Raw genomic sequence first — 25,878 nt, forward strand, 5'->3', positions numbered from 1 at the left:
CCAACCAAACGAGATAGTGCTTTGGAGGGCAGCACCTAGGGCAGGCACGAGGGTCAGGGTGGCCCTGTGTGGGTTCTCCATTTCCCCCTGTCACTGTAAAGCTGGGACTGGAGTCCAGCAAGCAAGCGAAAGGGGCTCTGTCCCACAAGGCTTTTCCCAGACGCTAAGCTAAGCTAAGCTTTTCCCAGAAGCTATGCACGTCATACACCGTCATGCATTTTGGCCCCCACTTCGACTCCTGCACTCTTTAAGAGGGAGCCCAGCAGTTCTCCGCCAGTATTAGAAAGGAACACTGAGGTTCATTCTGGGAACACTGAGTGTGATCACTCCCACACTGATACGTACCCCTGACCACATCCTCTACCTAGTTCCCGGCTCCCTCACCTCTGTGGTGAGGGCAGTGGAGGGGGTGCTCAGGTCGGCCCTGGAATAAACTCAGCAAGAACCAAAAGTAGAAAGAGGAAGAGAAAAATAGAGGGTTACTTAAAATCTGACAGATAGAAAACAGCAAGTTTTCCTCTTAGAAAGAGAGCAGAATGGATTAAATAGGGAGATGACAAGGAAGAACCTTCTACAATCAACCCCACACTGAGTGTATCTCTCAGCCGGGAAAGTTTAGTAAAAGCTACTGGGCCAGCATCTGACCCTGGAGTAACAATTAATGCCAAAAAAGTGGGCTTAACAATTCTTAATTCAACCTTCAGAAGAAGACAAAGTTTGCAGAAATCAGGAAGAAACTTTCTCTTATCTATTGGGGTATAGAGAAAGGTGCAGAAACTCCAGAAAATGGATGAAAAAAAGAAAAAAACTCAGATGACAAGAGAATCTGCACAGCAAGAAGAACCGTATCTGCCTAACTCACATGATGTCACAGCCAGCTCAAGGCCACAGTGAGCCGAAGAGGTGCGACATACAAACTAACACGACTTGTGCAATGCTTCAAACTTGGGGAATACAAAGTAGGAGTTAAGCAATTAGGGCAAAGAAACTCCAGAAAGGAGGAGTATGCTTTACTTCTGGAACAGAGAGAAGCACTTGTTATCTGAGGAAAACTGACAGTAATCTTACAAAGGTTGTATAATTTATTTCACCTAGGAATTGTATCTTGACTTATTCTTCCATTCCCTCCTCTGGGTATCTGTCATACTATTACTTTAATTCCACAGTTTGTACAGTATTGGTGAAGAGTCCTGAGCCCAATCCGGTGAAATATCTCCCTCACCTCCGTGAGTTCTAGTCTAGATCAAGGGTCAGCAAACTACAGCCCACAGGCTAAGAAGTTTTAACATTCTTAAATGATTTTTAAAAATCAAAAGAAGATGATGTACTAAATGAAATTCAAGTTTCAGTGTCCATAATAAGGTTTCACTGGAACTCAATCATGCTTACTCACTGACATATCGTCTCTGGCTGCTTTTGCAGTAAAATGGCAGAGCTGACCAATTGCAGCAGAGACTTAGGACCAGCAAAACCTGAGGAGCTAGCCCCTACAGAAACTGTTTGTCGACTCCTGGTCTAGAGATTCAGAAACTTAACAGTCATAACTGTGACTCCCCCACGTCAGTCAGACTTCTCATCCCAAACCGTTTATGTAGAAAACTTTTGCAAAGGTGGGAGGAGTTCCTGAAAGGTGGAACAGGACTCGGGGCTTACTTGGAAAGGATGGGGACAACCAGAGGGGACTCACCAGTAGAAGTGCTCCTCCACCATCTTCGTCACCGCTCTGGAGATGGCTCTTTCATGAGGGCCAAGATGTTTGTTTAAATTCACTCCAAGTTTCTCTTCCAGAAAGTCAATTATGAATTCTGTGCCAGAAACTTTTTCATGGTTATATTCAATCCAAGGCATTTTCCCTTGAGCAGAGAGTTTTCCACCAAAATAGTTCTAAGCAGAGTACATTTTCAGAAAGAGAAAAGCAATACTGTATTTAAATTTCACTATAGGATTAACAGAAACAAACATTCCCACCTTATGTTTGATAACGATTGTACTATTTAAGTGAATGCACTCAGCATATAAACTCAAGACAATAAATGGTTACTTTAGAAAAAAAACATTTTAACCTCCCATAAAGATATCACTTCACTCTCCCATCGATTCTATCATGGACTCTGACTTTTTGTGGGAAATAAAAAAAATAAATAAAAAGACCTGGGGGCAGAGCGCAGTATGAGGGTGGCAGGTGGGGTTTTGACGTGGTTGAAATGAGGCTGCTAATAGTCAATCTAGCTATAATGTATGAACAATCCAAAAATGCAAAAAGTGAAAATAAACCATGAGGAGGTTTGTATTTGACTAGGCTACTGACCAAAGATCTCACTTGAAATCCGGCATCTTACGCTTGAATGACGTATAAATACCACCACGCTGCAAACAAGTAGTCCCCAAATTATAACACTTAGGTGTAACAAAGTACATACATCAGACTCAACTACAGTGCCTCTTAAAAACGTAGGTTCCTAAGGATGGGTGCAGTGGCTCACGCCTGCAATCCTAGCACTTTGGGAGGCTGAACAGGGAGGATAGCTTGAGGCTGGGAGTTCAAGCTTGAGGCCAGGAGTTCAAAACCAACCAGCCTGAGCAACATAGTAAGACCCCATCTCTACAAAAAATAGAAGAATCAGCCAGGCATGGTGGTATGTGCCTGTAGTCCCAGCTACTCAGGAGGCTGAGGCAGGAGAATCGCTTGAGCCCAGGAGTTTGAGATTGCAGTGAGCCATGATGACACCACTGCACTCTAGCCCAGGCGACAGAGCAAGAGTCTGCCTCCAAAAAACAAAGTAGGTTCTAGGGTCCCAGACTAGACCTCTGGACTAGAATTCTGGGGATACTGCCCAGAAATCTGTGCTTTTGACAAGCTCCTCTTTGATGTCCACACATGCTAGAAGCTCACAGTGTCTCAGAGGACCTTGATCCTAAAATGGGGTAGGGGTGGAAGGGTCACACACTTTATGCACACGTAAAGCTACAGAGTGACATTTGCTTCCTACTGTATAAAAGAAGGGGATTCTGTGGTAATAATTCCATACACTCAATCACTTTTCCTGGTAAATCTAAAGTTAGACCCACAAGGTTTTTTTTGTTTTATTTTGTTTTTTGAGAGAGTTTCACTCTGTTGCCCAGGCTGAGTGCAGTGGTATCATCATAGCTCACTGCAACCTCAAACTCGTAGGCTCAAGCAATCCTCCTGAGTTGTTGGACTTTAGGCATGCATCACCACATCTGGCTAATTTTTCTATTTTTTGTAGAGACAGGGTCTTCCTATGTTCTTCAGGCTGGTCTTGAACTCCTGGCCTCAAGCTGCACTGCCACTTCAGCCTCCCAAAGTGCTGAGATTACAGGTATGAGACACCACACCCAGCCTAGACCCCAAAGTTGATTGTTAAGACTGGGCCAGTGGCTCACGCCTGTAAACCTAGAACTCCAGGAGGCCAAGGCAGGAGGACTGCTTGGGGTCAAGGAGTTCAAGATCAGCCTGAGCAAGAGCGAGACCCAGTCTGTATAAAAAGCAGAAAAAATTAGCTGGGTATGATGGCACATGCCTGTAGTCCTAGCTACTCAGGAGGCTGAGACAGGCGGATCGCTTCAGACCAGGAGTTTGAGGTTGTAGTGAACTATGATGATGCCATTGAATTCTAGCTGGGCGATAGAGGGACACTCTGTCTTGGGGAGAAAAAAAAACCGCATCAATCTTGTGTGGTCAACACAGCCTAAATTAATCAAATTATTACAAACTCTTGCTCGTACTTCATACAAGTAGATAGTCCAAACGCTGTTGGATATTAGGAAGTGTTGGCTCCCGTGGAGGAACTAGTACTCTCAAACACTTCCAGTAAAAATGTTAAATGGTACAACCACTTCAAAACTGTTTGACAGTTTCTTAAAAAGTTAAATATACATCTGTCTTATAATCAAGCCATTTTACTCCTAAGTATTTACTCGATAGAAAAGACAGCATATACCCATGCAAAGACTTGTACATAAATGTTCATAGAAGATTTATATGCAATTATCACAAACATAAAAAATCCCAAATGCCCATCAAGAGGTAAACGAATAAACAAATCTGATATATCCTTACAACAGAATACTACTCAGTAAAAAAATAAAAGTAGAAGGCACTATTGATACACACGACAACACGGGTGAATCTCAAAATACTTTTGCTTAGTGAAATTAGCCAGGTAAAAAAGGAGTTCATCCTGTAAGACTCCATGTATACACAACTCTAGAAAATGCAAACTAATCTAGACAGAAAGCCAGTGAGTAGCTGTTGGAAACAATGTGGGACAGGAAGGGGCAAGACGAAGGGATTACAAAGGGGCACAAGGAAATTTTGGAGGTGAATGGACACACTGATGGGATGGCTTCATGAGTATTTACATATGTCAAAATTTATCAAATTATATACTTTAAATATGAGCACTTCATTGTATGTCAATTATATCCCAATAAAGCTTTTCTAAAAAAAAAAAAAAAAAGAAGACAGCATTAGAGAAAATGCTAAATACATCAGTCCTGTATATCTTTAAACTGTTTCCCTAGAGCAGAGGTCAGCAATCTTGTTCTACAAAAGGCCCGACAGCACATACTCCAGGCAAGCCACACAGCTCTGCTGCAATGGTTCAGCTTTGCAGTTGAGGCACGAGAGCACCCTCAGACAACACATGCATGGATGAGCACGGCTTGTTCTGATAAAAAGGTGTTTAGGACACAGACATTCGAATTTCATATCATACAAAATATTACTCTTCTTTTGACCTTTTTCCAACTATTTAAAAATGTAAACTTTCTTCTCAGCTCACAGGCCATAGTTTGCCAAGCCCTGCTGTACAGGCATCCAGTCACTCTCTTACCTCTCAGAGAAACAAAATTAAAATTAAGGAACAAATTGGATCAAGCTCTGGACAAGAGGATACCTCTTTGCAAAGGTGTATTTATGACAGAAAACTCTGTGAGGACCCCATTCTAGGAGACCCCCCGGGACAAATCCTCCTTTTAGGCTTAAAACTCCAAAATTTGCAGAGATAAAAAAATTACTGTTTCTTGTGGGAAACCACTGGGATCAGCAAAAATGACTGCTGTTCAAGTTGTTCTTGCCTAAATCACACCTAGAGTTGTGTGTGCCTTTCCCCAAAGCCAAATAGTACATCTGACCACAAGGGATAAAAACAGAATGTTGAAAAATCTCCAAGACAAGTAAGTCTCTATGTATCTAGGACTTAGGCTTCTTGCGTATCGTACGTGGTATGTACTGAACCATGCCTGACCATTCCCAGGATTATGACTGGCCATCGTGTCCCCTAAAGGCAGTCATCTACTGTGCCCACAGGCCTGTGCTTGGACTGTGCTGAGGACACTGGGCTTCTCAGACTTGTGAGGTAATATCATCTCTCTGAAAGGCTGAAAAGCAGAGCAGGTACTAACTAAATTAGCTAAATGTTGCTTGCCGCTGTATTTGGTAGACTTTGACTGGTTTCTGCCTCTTGGTGTCTTTTTTTTTTTTTTTCCAAGAGACAGGGTCTTGCTCTATTGCTTGGGCTAGAGTGCAGCAGCATCACCATAGCTCACTGCAACCTCAAGCGATTCTCCCACCTCAGCCTCCCAAGTAGCTGGGACTACAGGTATACACCACTACCCCTAGCTAATTTTTTTATTTTTTTGTAGAGATGGGGGTCTTGCTACATTGCCCAGGTTGGTCTCAGACTCCCAAACTCAAGCAATCCTCCAACTTCAGTCTCCCAAAGTGCTGTGATTACAAGTGTGAGCCACCACATCTGGCTTCTCTTAGTGTCTTGATACTTTATCTCATTGCTTACTCTAAAGAATGAAAGTGGGCCTAGCATGGAAAAGGTTAATAACTATTGGGACTGTTATTGAGGCTGCTGTTAGTCATATTACCTTTGTGCCATTTAGGAAATGGAACCTCCTCTGGGTGGATACAGTCCATGCCAAGGTTCACAGCTTGGCAAGTAGAATTAGATCAAGATTTCACCCCTACCCATTGGTCAGGCAGTGTTGTACAATGAGCAACCTGCACAAGCATACATGGCAGCCCTACACATTATCCCTGATGTTAACCAGGAGAAATGTCACATACTTCTAAAAGTTGCTAATATGTCTTTGTTATACATTGTTATACATTGTATATACATTGTTATAATTTGTATACTAAAGATACAAATTTACTATATAACATAGCCTCTGTTTCAGATTTCTCTTAAAACCACCCATATCTTCCTAACACTGGACTCTTGTTATTTTCAGATGCAATCTGTCCTTCATACAGCCATCAGAGGGAACTGTTGCCAGTACAAATGAGATACAAGAGCTCTGCTGGTCAAAATTATCCGACTGTTTTAATAGATATAGTCTAACTCTCTTCACATAGCAATCTAGACCCACACCATCCAGCCACTGACTACCCGCCTGGCCTCATTGGCTATCAGTCCCCCTGGTCTCCTGAATTCCAGCTGCTCCACCTCCCTGACTTTGAACACTCTTCACTTTTTATAGAAATTCCTTTCTCCATCCTCTTCAACGTCCTATCCATCCTTTAAAAAAAATCAGTTTGAATTTCACCTTGTTAGGCAACTATTTCCCCAGGGTGCAACCATTATCTGCCCTTCCTCCATGCCCCCACTGTCTGGTTTATATTCCCCTACCCTTATAGAAGAACTGTTTACACACCTGCCTTTCCCTCTAGACCACTCCCTCCCCTGGGTACTTGGCACATGTTTATCTTGACCATTTTTCAAAATCAGAGTAATTATCAGTGATCAATTCTTGTGGGAATAAAAGTATTAATATGTTTTCATGATCAAAAACTCTGCCAATTAGGTAAAAAAGTAGAAGACCACTTCTTCCTAATGCCAGTGCTTTCTAAGAGCCTAAGCTAAACCCTTAGCAGGGGGAGGCCATATGGAGCAGGGGCAGCACACTGAAAGGCCCATTGTGGTCCGGGGATGCCTGGAGCTCACCTTCCTTTTTTTCAACTCCCTCAGAGGCACACAACTTGTAGCCGTTGTCCAGAACAAATTCCTAGGCAGGGAAGCTGGCATCCCTGATGAAAGAAACGCTCAAACCAAAATAACTAGACATTTGAGGAGTTGTACTACCAGACAACTACAATAAGAGAAGGGCAATGCACTCAATAAATGACATGAAGCAGAATTACTGTAACAGACCAAAAAATTTTAGCATCGTAAGTATCCTCCAAGGAAGAAAGGAAGAATACAAACTAAGGAGAAATATTAAGAAGAAAAACACAAAGGTTGAAATAAAGAGCACAAAAGAGATAAATAACAGAAATAAAAAGAAAACAGAGCGATGCAATGGAAGTTCAGAGAGAGGAACATCCCCGGAAAGAAGCTGAAAAGAATTAAAGGGCAGAGTACAGTGATATAGGAAATAAAAGCAGAGGTTCCAATATCCAGACAATAGGGATCAAGGAAGAAGAGAAGGAAAACAAACATAAAAGAAAAGGAAATATATATATATATATATATATATATATATATATATATTTTTTTTTTTTTTTTTTTTTTTTTTTTTTTTTCTGAGACAGAGTCTCACTCTGTCTCCCTGGGTAGAGTGCAGTGGCATCATCATAGCTCACTGCAACCTCAAGCTCCTGGGCTCAAGCAATCCTCCTGCCTCAGCCTCCCGAGTAGCTGGGACTACAGGCATGTGCCACCACGCCTGGCTTATTTTTCTACTTTTAGTAGAGATGGGGTCTCGCTCTTGCTCAGGCTGGTCAATAACATTTTAAGAAAATTTATAATTAATTCCCCAGAATTAAAAAAAGATGAAATATCTCACATAAAAAGAGTTTATAAAGGACCAAACAGGATACACAAAGACCCACACCAAGGCAAACTATACTGAAATTTTAGAATATTAAGATTAAAAGCAAATTTTAAAAGAATTTAGAGAAAAAGAGAAAGGAGAACAATGAGATTAACCTCAAATTGTTCAACAGCAACATAAATGTGTAAAAAAGACAATGGAGTAATATTTTCAAAGCACTGAAGGAAAAGAACTTTGAACATACACTTATCAAATGTGAGGGTATAATAAAGATATTCTCGGGCATGCAAAACCACAGTGAAGTCTCACTCTAAAAATATTCATCAAGGAATTAGTCAAGTAAAAAAATAAATAAATCCTGTAGGACAAGGAAATAAAGTCCGTCTACTGAGTTTGTTGTCTAAAAAAAGAAAGAATTGCCAAAATTTTAGAATTAAAATGTTAGACAATAGCAATGAAATTGGGATGAAGGCTGGAAGAAAGGGAAAGCCTCAAGGTACACGTAAACTGCCAAGGTATTTGTATTATTACAAAGTAAATACAGACTTTAATGCATTTAATGAATGATTAAGAATAAATAAACACAAATTTGGATCTTCAGAGCAACCACCGTAACAACAAAAATAGAATTTGTTTTAAATGATGAGAAAAAAAATTTTGTCTATCCATTAAAAAGCAAGAAATGAGAAAAAATAAAATATACAGTCAGGAGAAAATATTAAATATTAAATTAAAATTAAATTAATATATTAAAAATAAGTCCTAATTAAACACTCATTACAATAAGCACAGATTGATTAGACTTACCAATTAAAGGGCACTCAGATTGGATACAAGTAATACACTGCCTATGAGAAACAAATACACAGAAAAATAGGGAAAGAGGATGGAAAAAGATATTGGAAGCAAATATGAACCAAAAGAAGGCTGGAGAACCCATTTCAATATCCGATAATATAGAATTCAAGTTTTTAAAAAAATCATAAGGGACAAAGTTGGGCGCTGGAAAAAGAAGCAAAAAAGCAACAGATGTGATCTTTCATATTATATGTACCTAACAATATAACCTCAAATATGTAAATACTCTTACATAAAGAACTGACAGAATGACAAGAAAAAGAGATAAATCAACAAATACATTTGAATATTTTAACATACTCCTTTCAGAAACTGCTAGAACAGGCAGACAAAAAAAAAAAAAAAAAATAAGTGGAAATGCAGAAGGCCTTCTAAATAAATAATACGCTAAGTGAGTGTAAGCAAGAAGATCTACAGAGAGCGCTATACCCAAACAGAGAATATGTAATTATTTTCAACCTTTCTAAAAGCTAGCTTGCACACTAGGCTAAGGCTTCAGTAAATTCCAAGGAATCACTATTACAGGGACTATCTTCTCTGACTATAAAATTAAAAAACAACAAAATCAAAGCTTAAAAATAATTCCACATGGCTAGAACTTGGTTAAAAAGAAAAACCTAAGGGAAATTTATAAAAATACACAGAACTGAATGACAATGAAAACACAGCATGTCAAATTTGTGAGACACAACTCAAGCATTACTCAGAGAGAAATGTATACCTTTAAATACATTCCTCTGTTCATTCTTTAATGCTAAAAATGAGCAAGTGTTTCCCTGAAAGTCATACAAACCGAACATGGAGCACTGTAGAAAAGCTCCAACAATATATGCAAATATCTACCTGGTGGCCTGCCAGGCCCTCTGCTCCCAGGATTCACAAGAGACACAATATATCGATAAATAAAAACGTACCAGGCAACAGCACACTCACTTTAGCTGCCCAGTAGTCCTATTAACCAAAGCATACTCTATGTTAGGGGAAAATATCATGCCCTGAATCCCTCAAAAGTTTATACCCTTTTAATCCATCATTAAATTGGATGTAAAAATCCACAGACCCTGGAACTGAGTATTTGCATTTCACTAAAGACTAGGCACTGCTACTTCCAGACCCCATCCCCTCTGGCATCCGCTCTGTGAGACTACGTACTCCCCATCTCTAACTGGAATTGATGTCATGAGAATAAAACATATTTGCACACAAGTACCTGATAGGGTAAGTCAGCCATCCTTAAATAAGTTTCCATTTTTAAACAGAAAGGAGACAGACTGGGGACACCATTGTTAGGTCTTGCAAACTGATGCAAAATTATAGCATCTTTAGAGTCAATCTCTTGCTGTTTCCTGTCAAAACCAAAACAGAAATAAAGAACAATCCACAAGTTATATGTTCAGTTCCCGTAGTTCTTGAGAGGACGCTGCTGGGTTGTAGCTCCTCAGTGAACAAATCTGCTTGTCACAGGGGTTTACCTCACACAGCACTTACAGAATAGAAGCTTAGTCACAACACAAGAGAACCTCACCAACCGATCTTACCAGGAAAGTAACTACGTATCAACCTCCTGTTACCTGTAGCCTGTGGGCAGGAAGAATATTTTCTGGTACAATTACACCTTTTCTCCTGCTGGCTATGTTTACCTACCAGGGACAAGTTGGATGGATAAAAATGATATTCTGTGCTGACTATGTGTCACACACTGTTCTGAGAGCTTCACAGGTATTATTGATATTTAATCTTCACAATACCCTTATGAGGTGGATACTCTTGTTATCCACATTTTATAGATGAGGAAACTGAGGCACAGAGGATTAACTTGCCCAAAATCACGTTGCTAGTAACTGGCAGAACCTGGACTGAACCAGTAGGCAGAGCCTATGTTCTTGGCATTGGACTACACCATGCAACAGTGTATTCCTACCCAAGACTCAGGAATCTCAGTGCAGATTTGCTCTGCCATGACCCAAGTCCACAGGGAATCTGAGACTCTGAATATTCTGGTTCCTCTTCCAAACTGTCAGTGCCCTCACCTGGCCTTTCACCTGAGGTGCCTCGGAACCTGGTTTCTGGGAGTGCACTTGCCTATGTGTGTTCTTGCTCTCTCTCTCTTTCTCTCTCCCCTCCCACCCCCTTTTCTGCCTTCACAGCATCCCCATTTTGACCATGCAGCATATATTTTAGTACCCGTGCTTTTCCCCTTCTTCCATCTCAGCCACACATCCACCTTTTCCTTTGGCTACTTTTTTGGGCGAGGAGGACTTCCCTGGGTACAATTCTTCAATAGCCACCACATAGCAAAACGAATGCTGGATTCCAAGTTGGGACACCTGAGATCAAGCCCAAGCTCTGCTTCCTGCTGGCCATGTTACCCTAGACCTCTCCACCTCCTTCACCTAAAGAGTGAGGACAGTATCAGTTCTACCAATTCTGCATAGATTATTGGGGGGATTAAATAAGGTAATATCTATAAATATTTAGTGAGTTATCAAGTATCAAATAATAGTGGAATTTATTCTCATCCAAAGAGATATGGTCTTATCCCTGTTAGCTGCAAAATCTCATCGTGCCACACAGCCCTTAGCAACATTTTGCAAGGACCATCTCTCACTCTACCTAGCCATTTCCCCATCAAATAAACTTTACTCTTCCTCTTGGCCCTCCCAGAGCCTCTGCTGCCCTGGCATCATTCTCAGTCTCATACCACACCTATTTTGTTCTATTCAAGCAAGAACAAGCTGTTTGTATCTTCACCACATGCATCTTAACTGCAGTGTCCCCATTTAGTAAAACAACCTCTCTTGAAGAAGTTTACCATCCAAGGGCCCATTCAACTTGAAGAGCTCAGAATGACTCATTTTGAAAATACCAGTCAAGTCAAAAGAATAAAAATATTTGCTGCTTTCTGGCAATATTTGTTATAAAACAAAGGATTTCCTTTAGATCAAATGTTTAAGGTCAGACATTAAAATCAAGAATCCACCTGGGCTATGTTCCTAGACAGAACAAAGTATAGATTTGACAATTAACTAACTGATTTTGTTCAGTCAAATAATTCACATCACAAACTGTTATTTTCATATAAATTAGCCAAGTAAACTTTAAGAGCTGAAAAGAAATGAGATAGATATAAAATTCCTTGCTACACTGGCCAGAAAGATCCAATTCTACTGGTTAATTTGGGCTATGTCATCGTAAGAATGGATGCTAATTAAGTACCAAGCATACGCTAATGACTTTGTATATATTGTACATATTAATTTATTTAATTCTCACAATAACACTATAGAGTAGGTATCATTATAGTTTCAATTTAGGATATTATACTATACTCATATTTTACAGCAGACAAGGAAACTGAAGCTCAGAGAAGTTAAATAACTTGCCTGAGACACAGCAGTTTAAGATCAAGTCCGTAATAACTCCAGTTCCCAAGCTCTTAAGCAATTCAAGGACACCAAAATGGGCAACACTTCAGATAATGTTATTAACATAGCCAGTTTGACTCAGAACACTTAAGCCTGGAACTTTCTGATAAAAGTTTGTAATAGCTAATGATGGCCAACTTTTATTGAATTTTCACTATATGACCAACTATCCTAAGCATTTCATATGTGTTAATTCATTTAATCAATTCTATAAGGAAAGCTACTATCACTATCCCCATTCTATACATGAGAAAACTGAGTCATTAGGAGCTTACTATCATATCCAAGGTTACATGGTTGGTTACAGACAAACTCTGAATACGAACCCAGTAATCTGGCTCCAGAGCCCTCCCTCCACACATCTCTCTAACTTAAGATCAGAGGATCAGGTGGCTTGTTTCCCGTACGGCTATATTTTATAAAGTGGCCTTATAATGAGGTTTATAAAAGAGAACGTCCATAGATTATCAACTAGCTAGTCTAGTAGTAGACTAGCTCCCATTTCCGTGGCTAAGGATATCACAGATGATGATGCCTCTGTATACAGCTGCTAAGTTGTTAGTTTGCAGAGATCAGATGTTGACCCATGGGCTGCTTTGATTCACTAACTAAGTTTTCTAGGACAGGCTGAGCCTGTGTGCCAAAAGTGCAAATGAGCCACTGGTAATGAAATTATTACTTGGTCATTCAATTTACAAACAAAAAATTTCCAAATGCCTGATTGAATTTAAGATAGTTGCCAGGCCATCTCCACTCAGGAAAAACAAAATACAGGGTTGGGACAATATTTGTTTGAAAATATGATACTGGAAAAAAACATAGATAAAACCCAAAATACCTATTTGGGTTATACACGTTAACTAAACTTTTTAAATAATTCTCACCTGTCAACTTCACTTTCCACTCTAGAGACATAGCCACAGATGAAGGCTGTCCATGCAGCAGAAAATCCAAGTAGAGTGGTGAAGAGTTTGCAATTGCCAGTGAGCTCAGATAGTATAGTCATTTTAAGGTGTACTTTCCATTCCACAGATTTCAGATTTTATTTTTTGCCTAAAGTACACAGACTATTGAAACTTACATTTCTGCTTAAGTGGAGGTCTCTATCATGTAACCCTCTGAAGCCTTGGTTCTGAACCCTCCTCACTTTCCACAGCCCTCTGACCTGGGAGGCTGCAAGCAAGTCAGGCCCCTGCCCCAGGCCTGTCTTCCCCAAGCAATACCCCAGTCTTCTACATTTCCCCTTCCCCCAACAGAACTTATTTCACAGGGAGTACTTTCTAGGAGGCAGGAGTAAAAAGTGAAGGCTCTGCAAAAACACATTCTCAGATTTGAATTGGAATCCTACTACTCTTACTGTGTGATTTTGGGCAAGTTGCTTAACCTCTCTCAGCCTCAATTTCCTTAACTATAAAATGGGAATCAAGCCTCAAACAAGAGTTGTGAGGAATAAATGCAATCATGCAGGCAAAGCACCTATATGCAGAGTCCCTACTAAGTGCTCAAACAAGGGCAGCCCTTTTTTATTGTTTGCATTACACCAGGGTTTTCCAATTCAACTTAAACATTTTTCAAGGAACAAAAGTGAATAAACCAAGGATTTAAAACTCCTTAATGCAAATAAGTATCCAATGCTGGGGCTTGTAGTCCCCTACATGGGGAAGGAGCCATCTGTAGGCAAAGGGATCTCCAGTGTCCAGAAACCACACCTGCCAGGGCGTGGCCTACTCCAGAGTGAGCCCTGAATTCCCCACTATTTCTACAAGGTCATTGAAACTATGTTTTAGACCTAGTCCCATGAAACCCTCACTCCCTCCACAAAGTGGAAAACTGCTGAGAAGCCACATGGTTCGGGATCCTCAAAGGCTTTGGACTGGAATATAACTGAGAAAAAACTGGGTTACCATTTAAATTACTGTGCAAATGTTTTAGTTCTTTATAAAGCTCTAAACCTAACTTGAAATAGAGTTCTAAAACTAGCATAAATATCAAATAATCTAGAGATATAAGTCACTTTGAATTTTTTAATTTGGTTCTACTAGATTCAAGGTGCTGTGTTAAGCAAGTGAATTAAATGTGCAACAAGCTTAAAATAAACCATCAATTACGGCCAAATAATATGAAAGCCAATACATTTCCCCAGACATAAATGATTTCCCACCCTCTCAGAGATAAGAAATATAAAAATACCTAAGTTAAGCAAAATACCTAGGTTAGGTTGTCACAATGTCCTCCTGGGATCCCTGCACACGGATTAAAGGTCACCTATCACTGTCTTTGTTTATAACCTATTGTGTAGGGCTCCTCCTCTGGAAAAAGGCAGTGTGGACATATTTCTCCCTCTTTAGAAAATACTGGCCAAGAGGGACATTCTGAGCTATTGAGAAGGTTCTACTTGATAATCTTCCAGTGACTGAGGGCTCCAATGCTTGGAAATTTTAATGTAAACTAATGCATCAATTAGCCAAACGACCTTCTCAGTAGCCGGTGGTATTACCCTACTCAAACAAAAATCTCCTGCGGGCTGGATGTACCAACAGCAGGGGCCTCCATTTTCTGGTATTTCCAAGTCAATCCTGTAAACATTCTGCGGCAGCAGCAGCAGCGGATGCAACTGTTTACGGCACTGGGCGACTCTGTGTTATGTCAAACACGCCCATGTGGTAGCCTGTCCTCCGATCTCCTGCTGCTCACAGAACAATGACATTTAAGCCCGAAGATGGTGCTTAGCGTTCAATACCACATAAGCAGAGAACTAGGTTAAGGCTGCATCAAAACTGCCTACCACTTAATTTGGCCATGCTTCTTTAACAGGGACCCGCAGTTTCCAGGAGCTTTTGAAATTTTTCAGCCTCTTGATGATGTATGTTGACATTTAGGGAAGGATAGGGGAGAACTAACCTTTTAAGTAAAAGATGAGGTTAGTAGTTAATGTTGCAGCATTATCACCTTTAAACAAATAAGGCATTTCATAAAAGTGTAACTTAGTATTTCTACATGGCCTAATTCTATTGTTGCAAACACATTGCATTCAGGATCGTCCTAAGGACATTTCTTGATACATAACAACTAGTGGCCCAGAGCATTTTTGCTTTCAGCACTGAACGTAGGGAGACAAATGTTTTTCCCTCCCAGTACCAGTTTAATCCTCCTGTCAACTCTAAACTGCCCCTCACAGCCAGGTGACCACAGAATGCCTTTGAGGATGCTTGGGCATTTGGGCAGCATGACCGAGGGGCTGGCACAAGTCCCCCCTCGCGCCAGCCCTGCCCTGGCCAGGTGCCCCTCTCGGCGCCCCTGCGCGGGGCCCTCTCTCCGGCTCACCTAATGACCAGGAGTTCGTGGAGCAGATACGCAGCTGCGGCCAGCAAAGCTCCCCCGGTCAAGTAAAGGGTTTTCTTCCACCAGGGATCGGAGCCCAGCCCTGCCATGATCCCACCGTAATCCTGCAAAGGGAAAGCGATGATGTCCCCATAAAAGGAGAAGGGCTCCTCGGACCCGGCCCACCAGCCGAAGAAGGAGACGCTCTGGTTCCAGCTCAGATCCACCACGCACGGCCTGGACGAGGCAAAGCCAACCCCCCAGTGCATGCTGCGCGGCTGGCTCCCGGCGCCCCTCCCAGGGCCCGCGCCGCCCGCATGGAAGGAGCCGGCGCGGCCCGGCGCGGGCTCAGCTGCGCGCGGAGGGCGCGGGCGGCGCGGGCGGCGGCGACCGAGGAGGCGGCGGCGGCGGAGGAGCAGGGAGGGCGCGGGCCGCGGGCAGCGGGCCTGGCCGGCGGGGCCCCGGGGCCCTGGGCGGCAGCGGCGGCCGCCGGCTCCCCCCGCAGCGGCCTCTCCGCGCCGCTCTTTGTGTCGGCGCCTGGAGAAGGCCGCGTGATGTCATTGCTCCCCGGGGCAGGGAAACAGAGGCGGGATAAAGTCACCTACCCCGCGCCCTGCCCCCGCCCCGCATCTCCGCGGTCGGGCCGCCTCCGCCCGGGCCAGAGCTGCAGGGCTGGGGCGCGCCGGGCTCCGCGCCTCCAGGCGGCACGCCCAGGAACCGCTCGCCGCGCGAGGTAGGGGCTGCGGAGGCGGCTGGAAATGCGGCTCGGCTGCGAGGAAACTGCAGTCGGGGCCCGGATCTCGGCCTCCCCCCGCCCCGGCCCGCCCTCCGCCTTCGCTCCAGCCCCTCCCGCGGGCCCGAGAGCGGGGAGCGCGCGGGACTCACCTGGGGCCGCGCGGAGCTGCGGGCTTGGAAACGCCACCCGGCGGGGGCTGGGACCGTGGGCCCGGATTAAAGTTGAGAAGCAGATTGTTCTGGCCATCAGGAAAGCGCTGTGTATTTGCATAACTTATAAAAACACTCTTACTGCATTACACAGTTACCTAGGTCTTGGCCAGGTGCTCAAGGAGAGATGTCTGGGTTGACAAATAACAGCAAAGATATCTAGTTAGAGAGATTTCCCCTCCGACAAACCCAGCTCAGGTCTTTCCGCTTTGAAATCATTATCATTATCTGATAGAGGGTTTCGGTTTTGGTTTTTTCCTTTTTGGCGCAGAAAATCTGTCGAACAACCGCGTGTATGTTCAGTGTTTTATTTTTTCCTTTAACTTCATTTTTTTTTAAAGTTCATAAGTACAAAGAATAGGATTGTGTTTCATAGAAGTTTATAATATACACAACTTTTAGCAAGAATATGGATAGTTCAAAATTGTTTGGAAAAACGGAGAAAAGGATTCAAGACGTGGAGGTTCATGGAAAGATGGATACAGGAAGCCTCCAGGATTTTGCCTGAGGGAACATAGTTTGAGGTGCTAGGAGAATCCCTTTTTTTCCTACTTCCCCTACTACACCTGCACCTTAGAACAGGCGGGGAGTGCGGTCCTATTGTTAGTAAATAAAATGTGGACATGTTGCCAGTCCCAGTGATATGGGGGCAGGGGCTAACCGAGTTCAAACACTGCTGGGAACGGAGTATATGGGACCTCCTACGAAAAAGTAGTGTGTGTGGTTGGGAGTGAACCTTCCGTGAGAAGCTTGAGGGCAGTGAAACCTAAGGGCCTCCTGAAGTGACTGAGGTGGTCACTTCCAGGGAGGGGGCCAGGAGGGGAGCTGCAGGTCCTTGTCGGTATGTAGGAAGCAGAGTGGGTACGTTTGGGATCAGAGCTGAAATGCTCTGGGAGAGGGAACAAGGAGGGCTGGTACCAGGGATCGGCCATCGGCTTTCTGTGCCCTTCCCACGTAGCACTCAGCTTTCGTGCGCAGTGAACGCTGAGCCAATATTTAAAGAATATAAGTTTGATATTTGGTACCAAATTATTTGCATGAGCGTCTAGGTCCAGCAGTGGGGATGGACACAAACTACCTTAAGTAGAGGAATATGGAGGGCCAAAGGGAAAGTCAATCCTGACAAACCTTATTCCCAGAAAACAAGTGAGAAACCAGAGAAAGTTTAATGTTTTCATCCCAGAGAGCAACTTACTGCAATTCACTCTCACAACTGCTCTTCCGGGCAGAACTGCCCCGTGCACTGGTGGGGGCTGATGGCCCACTGCTGCTTCCTGAGAATATAAGGTAACTGCTGAGCATCATCTGGTCTTTGGTTCAAATACGGCTTAAATTTTCAGAGACACACTGCAGTGAACGTCTGTAAGAAGCAGGTGTGGCTAAAATAAAATCTCACAAGAGAAACTCAAATATAATGGTAAACAATCCAATGCAGGTTAAATTGTAGCTTTTCGATCCATGCTATTGGGAGGAAAGATTATTAGTGCTAGGGCTGTATACAATGGAAGGAGGCAGAGTAGATTCTGAGAAGTCAACAGACCTAAGAATTGGACAAAAGTGTAGTATCAAAATGTCAGAACAGGGCACTGTGGAAGGCCAAGGAGGGAGAATCACTTGAGGCCAGGAGTACAAGACCAGCCTGAGCAACAAAAAGATTCCATCTTTACAAAAAATAGAAAAATTAGCCAGGCGTGGTGGTACACACTTGCAGTCCCAGCTACTTGGGAGGCTGAGGGAAGAGGATTGCTTGAACACCAGGAATTTGAGGCCACAGTGCACTACTATGACACCACTGCACTCTCGCCCAGGTGACACAGCAAGGTCCTTTCTCAAAACCAACCAACCAACCAACAAACAACAATAACAAGAAAACCTGTTAGGAACACGGAAAGCAGCTACAGCTGTGAGGGCACAGCAGTGACACAAGCCTTAGCCAGCTCTTCATCCAGGGGCAGACTGAGTCCCAGACAGAAAAGCTGCTCCACAAAGGGCTGCAGTCCAGCCGCAGAAAGGAAACTAAGGCTCAGGGGCAGGGCACTCAGCTCCAGAGAAGTGGTGGTGGCAGAATGAACTCAGCACAGGGGAACTGAACCAAGCTGGGTAACAAGAGGAGCAGGAAGGCTGACTCTTCCAAGAATGGCTCATCAGAATCCCTAGCGTAGAGCCAGTTCCAGGCTCAACCTACAGAGGCTACGCAGAGGCCCACTGCCCTGCAGGCTGAAGGTGTAGGAGCTGAGCATGTCTGCGCTACAGTTCCTCTCCACAGGCTCCTACAGCTAGTGAGACAATATGAAGATGCCAGGAGCCAGAGTGGGCACTTTCACTCTGCTCCTCCTATTCCCACCACCAATTTTGACAGCCTGGGTGTCATAAGCATGAACATTAGCTCCAAGCTAGAGGGACCTTATTTTTCTTTTTCAAGGACTTTTAAAAAAAACTAACTTTATTTGAGGTGTTATAAGATGAGAAGAACGAAGGGATTAATGTTGGTTGCACACCTGCCTGAGTAGTCTGGTCTAGTGATATACACATTTTTTCAGTAAATTTTCAAAACAAACTCTAGTGGATAATATTGTTACTCTAATTTTACAAGTGAAGGAAACTGAGGCCCATAGGGGTCAATTAACAAGTTTAATTCCCAGAGCTAGGTTATGATAGAGCCAGGATTCAAAGCCAAGGGCGTCTCACACCAGCAGCCCTGTGGGCTTTCCTCCACCTGCATTGTCTCTCCCGCCAGGCACAGTGTGATGGCTGGAGCGCTGTCCATGGTATTCGTGCTGTACACTGTGGGTCTGTGGCTCAATGCTGAGCTATGTCTAAATTGAATGACTACGTAACCTCAAATGCCTGCCAGTTATACTGTCACCTTTTGAGAAAGGTGACTCCAGACAGTCTCTTATGCAGATATTGCTATGGTCTGTGTCACCCATGACAATTAGGAAAGGGACAACTAAATCAGTTTCCCAAACTTTAAAGTACATATGTATGACCTGGGGCTCTGCTATGATGATCAAACAAGAAACCATTAGATCAGTGCTTCTCAAACATTGCTGTGCATATGAATTACTGAGGATCTTGTTAAAATGCAAATTCTGGCTCAGTAGCTCTGGGGGTGGAGGAGCTAAGATTCTGTATGTCTAATAAGCATCCAGGTGATGCCAGGCCACACTTTTGAGTAACAATTGTCTATTAACACTGGCTTATGAGGAAGATCAAGAACTCTATCCCACATCGGATGGTTCCTAATCAATTCAGTCAAGTCACCATTTTTTATTAGTTTGGACTTCAGACATATAGATAAAAGGATTGGGGCAGTACTAGAATCAGAAATAGAAAGAAAATGAATGAAGACTCTAGAACAGTTAGAACAGAGAGTCATGCATACCCCTTCTTAGAGGTTTATCTCATGCCCAGGTGCTGGGAGCTGAAGGAGGAAGCCATGAGAGGAGAGATGTGGGGAGGAGGAGGTAAGAGAGAGAGCACAGAGAATAGACAGTTTATCTTGCCTCTATTTCCCTACCTGGGTGATTAATGATATCATGGCACATTTTTCAGGTGCCAATACAAAGAGCATAAGCAAATGAATGAAATACTTTACAAATTTAATTTATCCTAGAAGAATTTTTTCACAATGAGGTTATACTTCATGTTTAAAAATACAGCTTAAGAGATTCAAGGCCTTGCTCCTGCAATAAGTGGATGTGACGCTGGCACTATTGCTCGTTTTACATAATGAAATTTACCATGCTGTTTTATTAAACTACCTCTGTATTATTCAAATATAAACAATTTACTTCATAATGTTATTCTTCATACTATTGTAAAGCTTCTGCTTTCTTGGCTTGTTTGTGGAGAAGAGATCTAATACTACCCTACCCACCTGGGTTAGGTGTATCCTGACTCCTAACCAACATGATAACTGGAAGCCAGTCTGTCATCATAAGGTGACTTTGCCTATGTACTTTCTGAGCCATCAGAATTGAACATTTTATAAATCATAATGCAACTCTTGGAAAGCATGTCCTGCAAGATTAACATGATGCTGAGAAAAGATATACAAATAAGAACCAGGTTCAGATGAGTGAGAAGGTAGGTCATGAGAAGAGTTTAGAACATTTTAAACTTAGGCATTAGCCTGGGCACCGTGGCTCATGCCTGTAATCCTGGCACTCTGAGAGGCTAGGATCCCTTGAGGTTAGGAGTTCAGGACCAGCCTGAGCAAGAGTGAGCCCCATCTCTACTAAAAATAGAAAAGAAATTATCCAGGCAATTAAAAATAGAAAAAATTAGCCAGGCGTGGTGGTGTGCCCCTGTAGTCCCAGCTACTCGGGAGGTTGAGGCAGGAGGATTGCTTAAGCCCAGGAGTTTGAGGTTGCTGTGAGGCTGTTTGAGTCTGATGCTGCCATGGCACTCTAGCCCAGGCAACAAAGTGAGACTCTATTTCAAAAAGAAAAAGAAAAAAAAAATAAATTTAGGCATTATATTAGTTTGCTAAGGCAAAGGACAGAACCTGAGGACACCACATTTAGAGGCTGGGGGAAGGAAGAGAGGCAGATCCAGAAATCTGAGCAGTGACAGGTGGAAGGGAAGCCAGAAGAGAGTCCGGGCTGCAGTAGTTAAGGGAACAGAAAGTTTCAAGAAAGTGCAGGGTGGTATCAGTAGTGTCATATGCTCCCCAAAAGTCAAGTAAAATCAATTTATTCAGTAAGACAAACATTATTGATGTTGGGAGCGAGCACATTCAGGTGTTGAGGAGGCAGAAGCTAGGCTTGGAAACTGGTGCTTTCAATAGTTTTGAAAGTGTCTGTTTCCTCATACATACACTTACCAGACATGATATTCTTAAATGTTTTGACCCTCCCTAATTTGACAGTGAGAAAGCAATGACGCCTTGTAGTTTTAAATTTGTGCTTCTCTTATTATGTGTGAGGTTGAGTGCATTTTTTTGAAAGATGCATTTCTATGATTTTTCTGCAAACTGTTCATTTTTTACTTAGCTATTAGTATTTTTATGAATTTATATGAGCTCTTAATTGAGAAAAATAACTCTTTATCTGTGCATTGATCTGCAAACATTCCCCCAGGCTTGTTATCTTTCAGCTTTTTCTTCTATGGCTTTTTGGTTTTCTATCATCATTTTAGAAAGAACTTGTCTGAATGGAATGTTCAAATCTATAATTTCAATGTTCTTAGGTGACCTCAAGTGCTGGGGTGTGTTAAAAAAGTATTATTCTTATACTTGTTAAAGGCAGTAAGGAAGACTTTATTCAAGGGACTACTGCAGTGGGGTTTTGCAGTAGGGTAGAAAGATTGAGCTCAACTCTGAATACAACAAGGAAAATTGGGGATTTGTAGCCAAGGAGTGGGGGGAAAGGATGCCAGTGGATGGAAAATTACTTAGAGAAAACATCAAGTCTAGGGGGAATTGTTGCTAAACTGCCCTAACAGGGTTCTTGGTGAAGGCAGGCCAGGATAATCAGCTATCACCTGAGGAGGGGGGAGAAATTTGATCCGATATTGAGGATGATAGAATATTGAGGATCAAATAGCTTAGCCAGGGAAATCTGTAAACTGACTTAGAAAGATTCTTGCTAAAATTGGGGAATATGAAAATGGACACAGAAGTCCAAAGATTGAGGCCTGGTTGGGAAGATGGCCTTGAAGAGCTTGACTAAAGTTGGGTCAAGGAGGGAGTCTTTGGTAGGTGTGACCATGAAGGTAGAAGCCTCTAGAGGTAAGCTCCTATTGCTGATGAGGCAGGACACAGACCATCCACAAGGATATTGGAGTTATTCAGGAATATGGGAAGACTTAGGGAGGGGAAGAAGAACAAAGACCCTGTGATTGAGGGGAGTGACCAGAAGTTGGGGTTTGCAATAGAGAGGGAATATAGGACAGGAGAGCTAGACTTGAAGCTTGGAGGAGCATGAGCTTTCACCCAAAAGTAACGGCAGTGATGAGGATACAGACCCCATCTCCCAACTCTGAGGTTCATGGAAAATGTGAAACTTTCTCTCAGAATGGCTCAGGTGGAATCATATCCTCAGAGGAGAGCAGGTTTCAGTCAAGGTAGGATATAAAGGGAACTTCGGTGGAGATTTGAGAAGGCAGGGTAATTGGTACATCATGAAACGAGCCCTATGAGGTTATAGCAGAAAAGTGTAGGAGATTGGCGGGAGTCAGGCAAGAAAAAGTCACGAAACACTCTTAGGGAGAGATTCTATTAATAGGAAAGAATCAATATGGGGTGCCTGCATATTGGACAATGACTAGGGATAGCAGAGATCTTTATCAGCCTATAGGAATGGCACAACTATCTGGCACTAGCAGGTCCTGGAGTGCCAGTGACCTGGGCCTGAACTGATTGCGGTCGGAGAAAAGTGTCATCTAAGGAGTAGAGAGACAAATACTGAGTTTTTTTTTGTTGTTGTTTTTTTGGTTTTTTTTTTTTGAGACAGAGTCTCGCTGTGTTGCCCGGGCTAGAGTGAGTGCTGTGGCATCAGCCTAGCTCACAGCAACCTCAAACTCCTGGGCTTAAGCGATCCTACTGCCTCAGCCTCCCGAGTAGCTGGGACTACAGGCATGTGCCACCATGCCTGGCTAATTTTTTCTATATATATTTTTAGTTGTCCAGATAATTTCTTTCTATTTTTTAGTAGAGATGGGGTCTCACTCTTGCTCAGGCTGGTCTTGAACTCCCGACCTCGAGCGATCCACCCGCCTCGGCCTCCCAGAGTGCTAGGATTACAGGCGTGAGCCACCGCGCCCGGCCCTGAGTTTGTTTTAAAGTCAGGAAAGGAGTGGAGATCGTAGGAGATGTCAGTGAGTTCTATCTATATCCATCAGGTCCTATCCCTCAAGGAGAAGCAAGGATTCAAATCTAGCTGAAGTGGAAACATCTCATGTCCATATTTACCTTATTTAACTTATAACTCTCCACCCCCATTCTCAGCTCTGCCACCACATCATCCTGAGAACATATTTCTTTCATTGGGTCCAACTAGTGCCCTTTGTCTCCTAGACAGTGGTCCTTTATATGTGCTGCCTCCTTTTCTCTCACTGGGATACAAGAGGTTTATTGATGTCACAATTAATTCTTTTGCTTGATTTTCGTGCAAACGATCAGTGTCAGGATGCGTTTTTGATACAGAAAAGGCTTGCGTGTCATTTGTATGTCATTAGTAATTGTCAAGTAACAATCCCCTTCCAAGAGAGTCACATCGTAAGTTAATAAAAGCAATTATGTGTTGGCTGTACTAACATTTTTATTATTTGGTCTTGTTTTCATCTTTATTTATACATTGACATTTTCTTAGATTTTTCAGAATTATTTTCAGGTAGTTTATAGTCTGTACTTTATAATGATACAAAGATGTTTTATGGAATGTGGGCTGCACCAGTCCAGGTTTAAAAAAGATTTCTGGTAAGCATGACTTGAGCTTGTGCCTGGAGACCGAGCAATCTCTAAATGTCTACTTGATGCCTCTCAGTGTCACGCAAATTGTAGGTCAATGGCAGCACAGAGGCCCTCTCGAGTGTCCCTAGCACACATCAAAGAGATATTTCCAATAGTGTCCAAAAATTTGACTTTTTTGCTTGGCTAAGATATTTTTGATGTGCAATATTTTAACCAACTGATTTTCTTCAACTTATTAATACAATGGTAAAACTTGTAACTGTAATAAAGACAGTAAGGAAATAATTTTATTCAAGATCTTCAAAGCATTTTATTAAGTTGTAATTACTAGCACATAGCCGTTTTAATCATAGAAGCTCAATGAAGCTTTAAGAGAACTGAGGCAAAGAGCCCAAGGCCTAGACTTCCTGAAGCTCTGTTTGATTTTAATGCTTTTGAAGATGCTACCTAGTAAATGACAATTCAAATGTGTAACAATAACTCAGCTGTGTGTGGTTATGCTACTACTGTGACCATATGATGGCATGGACACTAGGTACAAGTATAACAGTGGTCAAGTGTCCAGGCTGAGGAATCAAATTGCCTGGGTTAAGATCCTGTCTCCCCCTTGCTAGCTGTGTGATGCTGAACACGTCACTTCATATTTCTGTGAAATGGAGTGGACAATAGTCACTACCTCAGGCAGCTTTTGTGAGGATTAAAGTAGATTGTGCGTGCATAGCGTTTAGCACAAGGTCTGGCACTTCAGAAACCCAAAGGATTTCAGTAAATAACAAAAACTACACATGAACTCTTTTTAAAAAGCAGTATTAGACAGAATTTTACATTAATTGATGCACGATTTCTTTTCTAAGCCAACTCAAAATCTCTAACGTTTTCTGCTAACGTTTGATTTTGAAAATTTTCAAACTTGCAGAAAAATTGAAGGACTAGTACCCTGTGTGCCCTGATCTAGACTCATCAACTGTTAACCCTTTGCTATATTTACTTTCTCTGTATTTATATACAAGCAGGGAAACACTCTCATAAACTTTTCTTAACACTCCGAAAAGTATTTCATCTGTTTATCTTTATATAACTCTTCTAATTTTCTCCTTATCCTTTTCAAACAAAATGTGCCTGTTTCCATTTTTTGAAACACATTGAACATAAGTTGCAGATATCTTAGTCTTCAACATGCAGTTCCTAAGAACAAGAACATCCTCTTTCATAAGCATAATATTGTCACATATAAGAAAGTTGTAATTCTATAATGTATTATATCCAGACCATATTGAAGCCATATTCAAATTTTTCCAACGATCTCAAACATATTTTTAGCGAGTTTTTTGTTGCTTTTGTTTTTGTTTTTGTTTTTCTATCTAGAATTCAATCTTGCATTGCATTGGTCACTTTTAGGCTACATCCCAGTTTAGATCCATAAACTTGTAAAATGTCTCCCATTTTGGATTTGCCTGGTTTTCCCCTTGTAGTTTCTTTTAACTTGTTTCCCCTTGCCCTGTATTTCTGGAAATTTAAGCTAGAAGCATAATCAGATTTAAATGTTGTTTTGTTTTGAGACAGGGTCTCACTCTGTCACCTGGGCTAAAGTACAAGATCTGAGTGTTTTTAGCTTTAGCAAGAACACACCACATTATGTACTTCATGATACATCACATCAGGAGAACATAATGCCAGGCTATCCTGCCATGAGTAATGCTAAATTTAATCTTTCCATTGTAAAGGAACATTTATTCATTTGTAATTAGTAAGTGCCTTCTCCTGTGATACTTCGGCACCCAGCAAATATCCTGTTCCCTTCAATTTTTATATCGATGGTTTTAGCCTTGTGGAAGTTATCAGTATCAAAATGGAATCACTTATATCATATTCTACCAAAATGCAGCTGGGAGGCCACGAAGAAGGAGCTGTCATGCACATATACCTGTAACAGACATATTGCAAGAAATTCCTCAAAACTGCAGTATTCCAGATAAGCTGCTCACACAAGGACATTTGCCTAAAAATAGCTGTCTCCACTAATAAGCCAATGCCTACTCCTACAGCAAGCCTCTGTAGCCAAAGGTCTTTGTTTTGAAGAAGTCTACCTGGATGTCTCCTTTT

The 25,878-nt window shown here is 42.2% G+C and overlaps 1 protein-coding gene across 1 annotated transcript in view; it reads right to left on the reverse strand.

Annotated features, from left to right (window-relative positions):
- Positions 1-15,937, reverse strand: part of FAXC (failed axon connections homolog, metaxin like GST domain containing) — a 64,130-nt gene extending 48,193 nt beyond the window's left edge. The window contains exons 1-3 of the mRNA XM_045544059.1: positions 15,417-15,937; positions 9,878-10,013; positions 1,688-1,884 (exon numbers count right to left, since the gene is read on the reverse strand). Coding sequence (XP_045400015.1) covers positions 1,688-1,884; positions 9,878-10,013; positions 15,417-15,682 — 599 coding nt within the window. The 5' untranslated portion in view covers positions 15,683-15,937. The remainder of the gene's footprint in view (positions 1-1,687; positions 1,885-9,877; positions 10,014-15,416) is intronic.
- Between the last annotated feature and the right edge of the window lie 9,941 nt (positions 15,938-25,878).

This window comes from Lemur catta, chromosome 2 (genome assembly GCF_020740605.2).
Source record: "Lemur catta isolate mLemCat1 chromosome 2, mLemCat1.pri, whole genome shotgun sequence".
Classification (NCBI taxonomy): Eukaryota; Metazoa; Chordata; class Mammalia; order Primates; family Lemuridae; genus Lemur; species Lemur catta.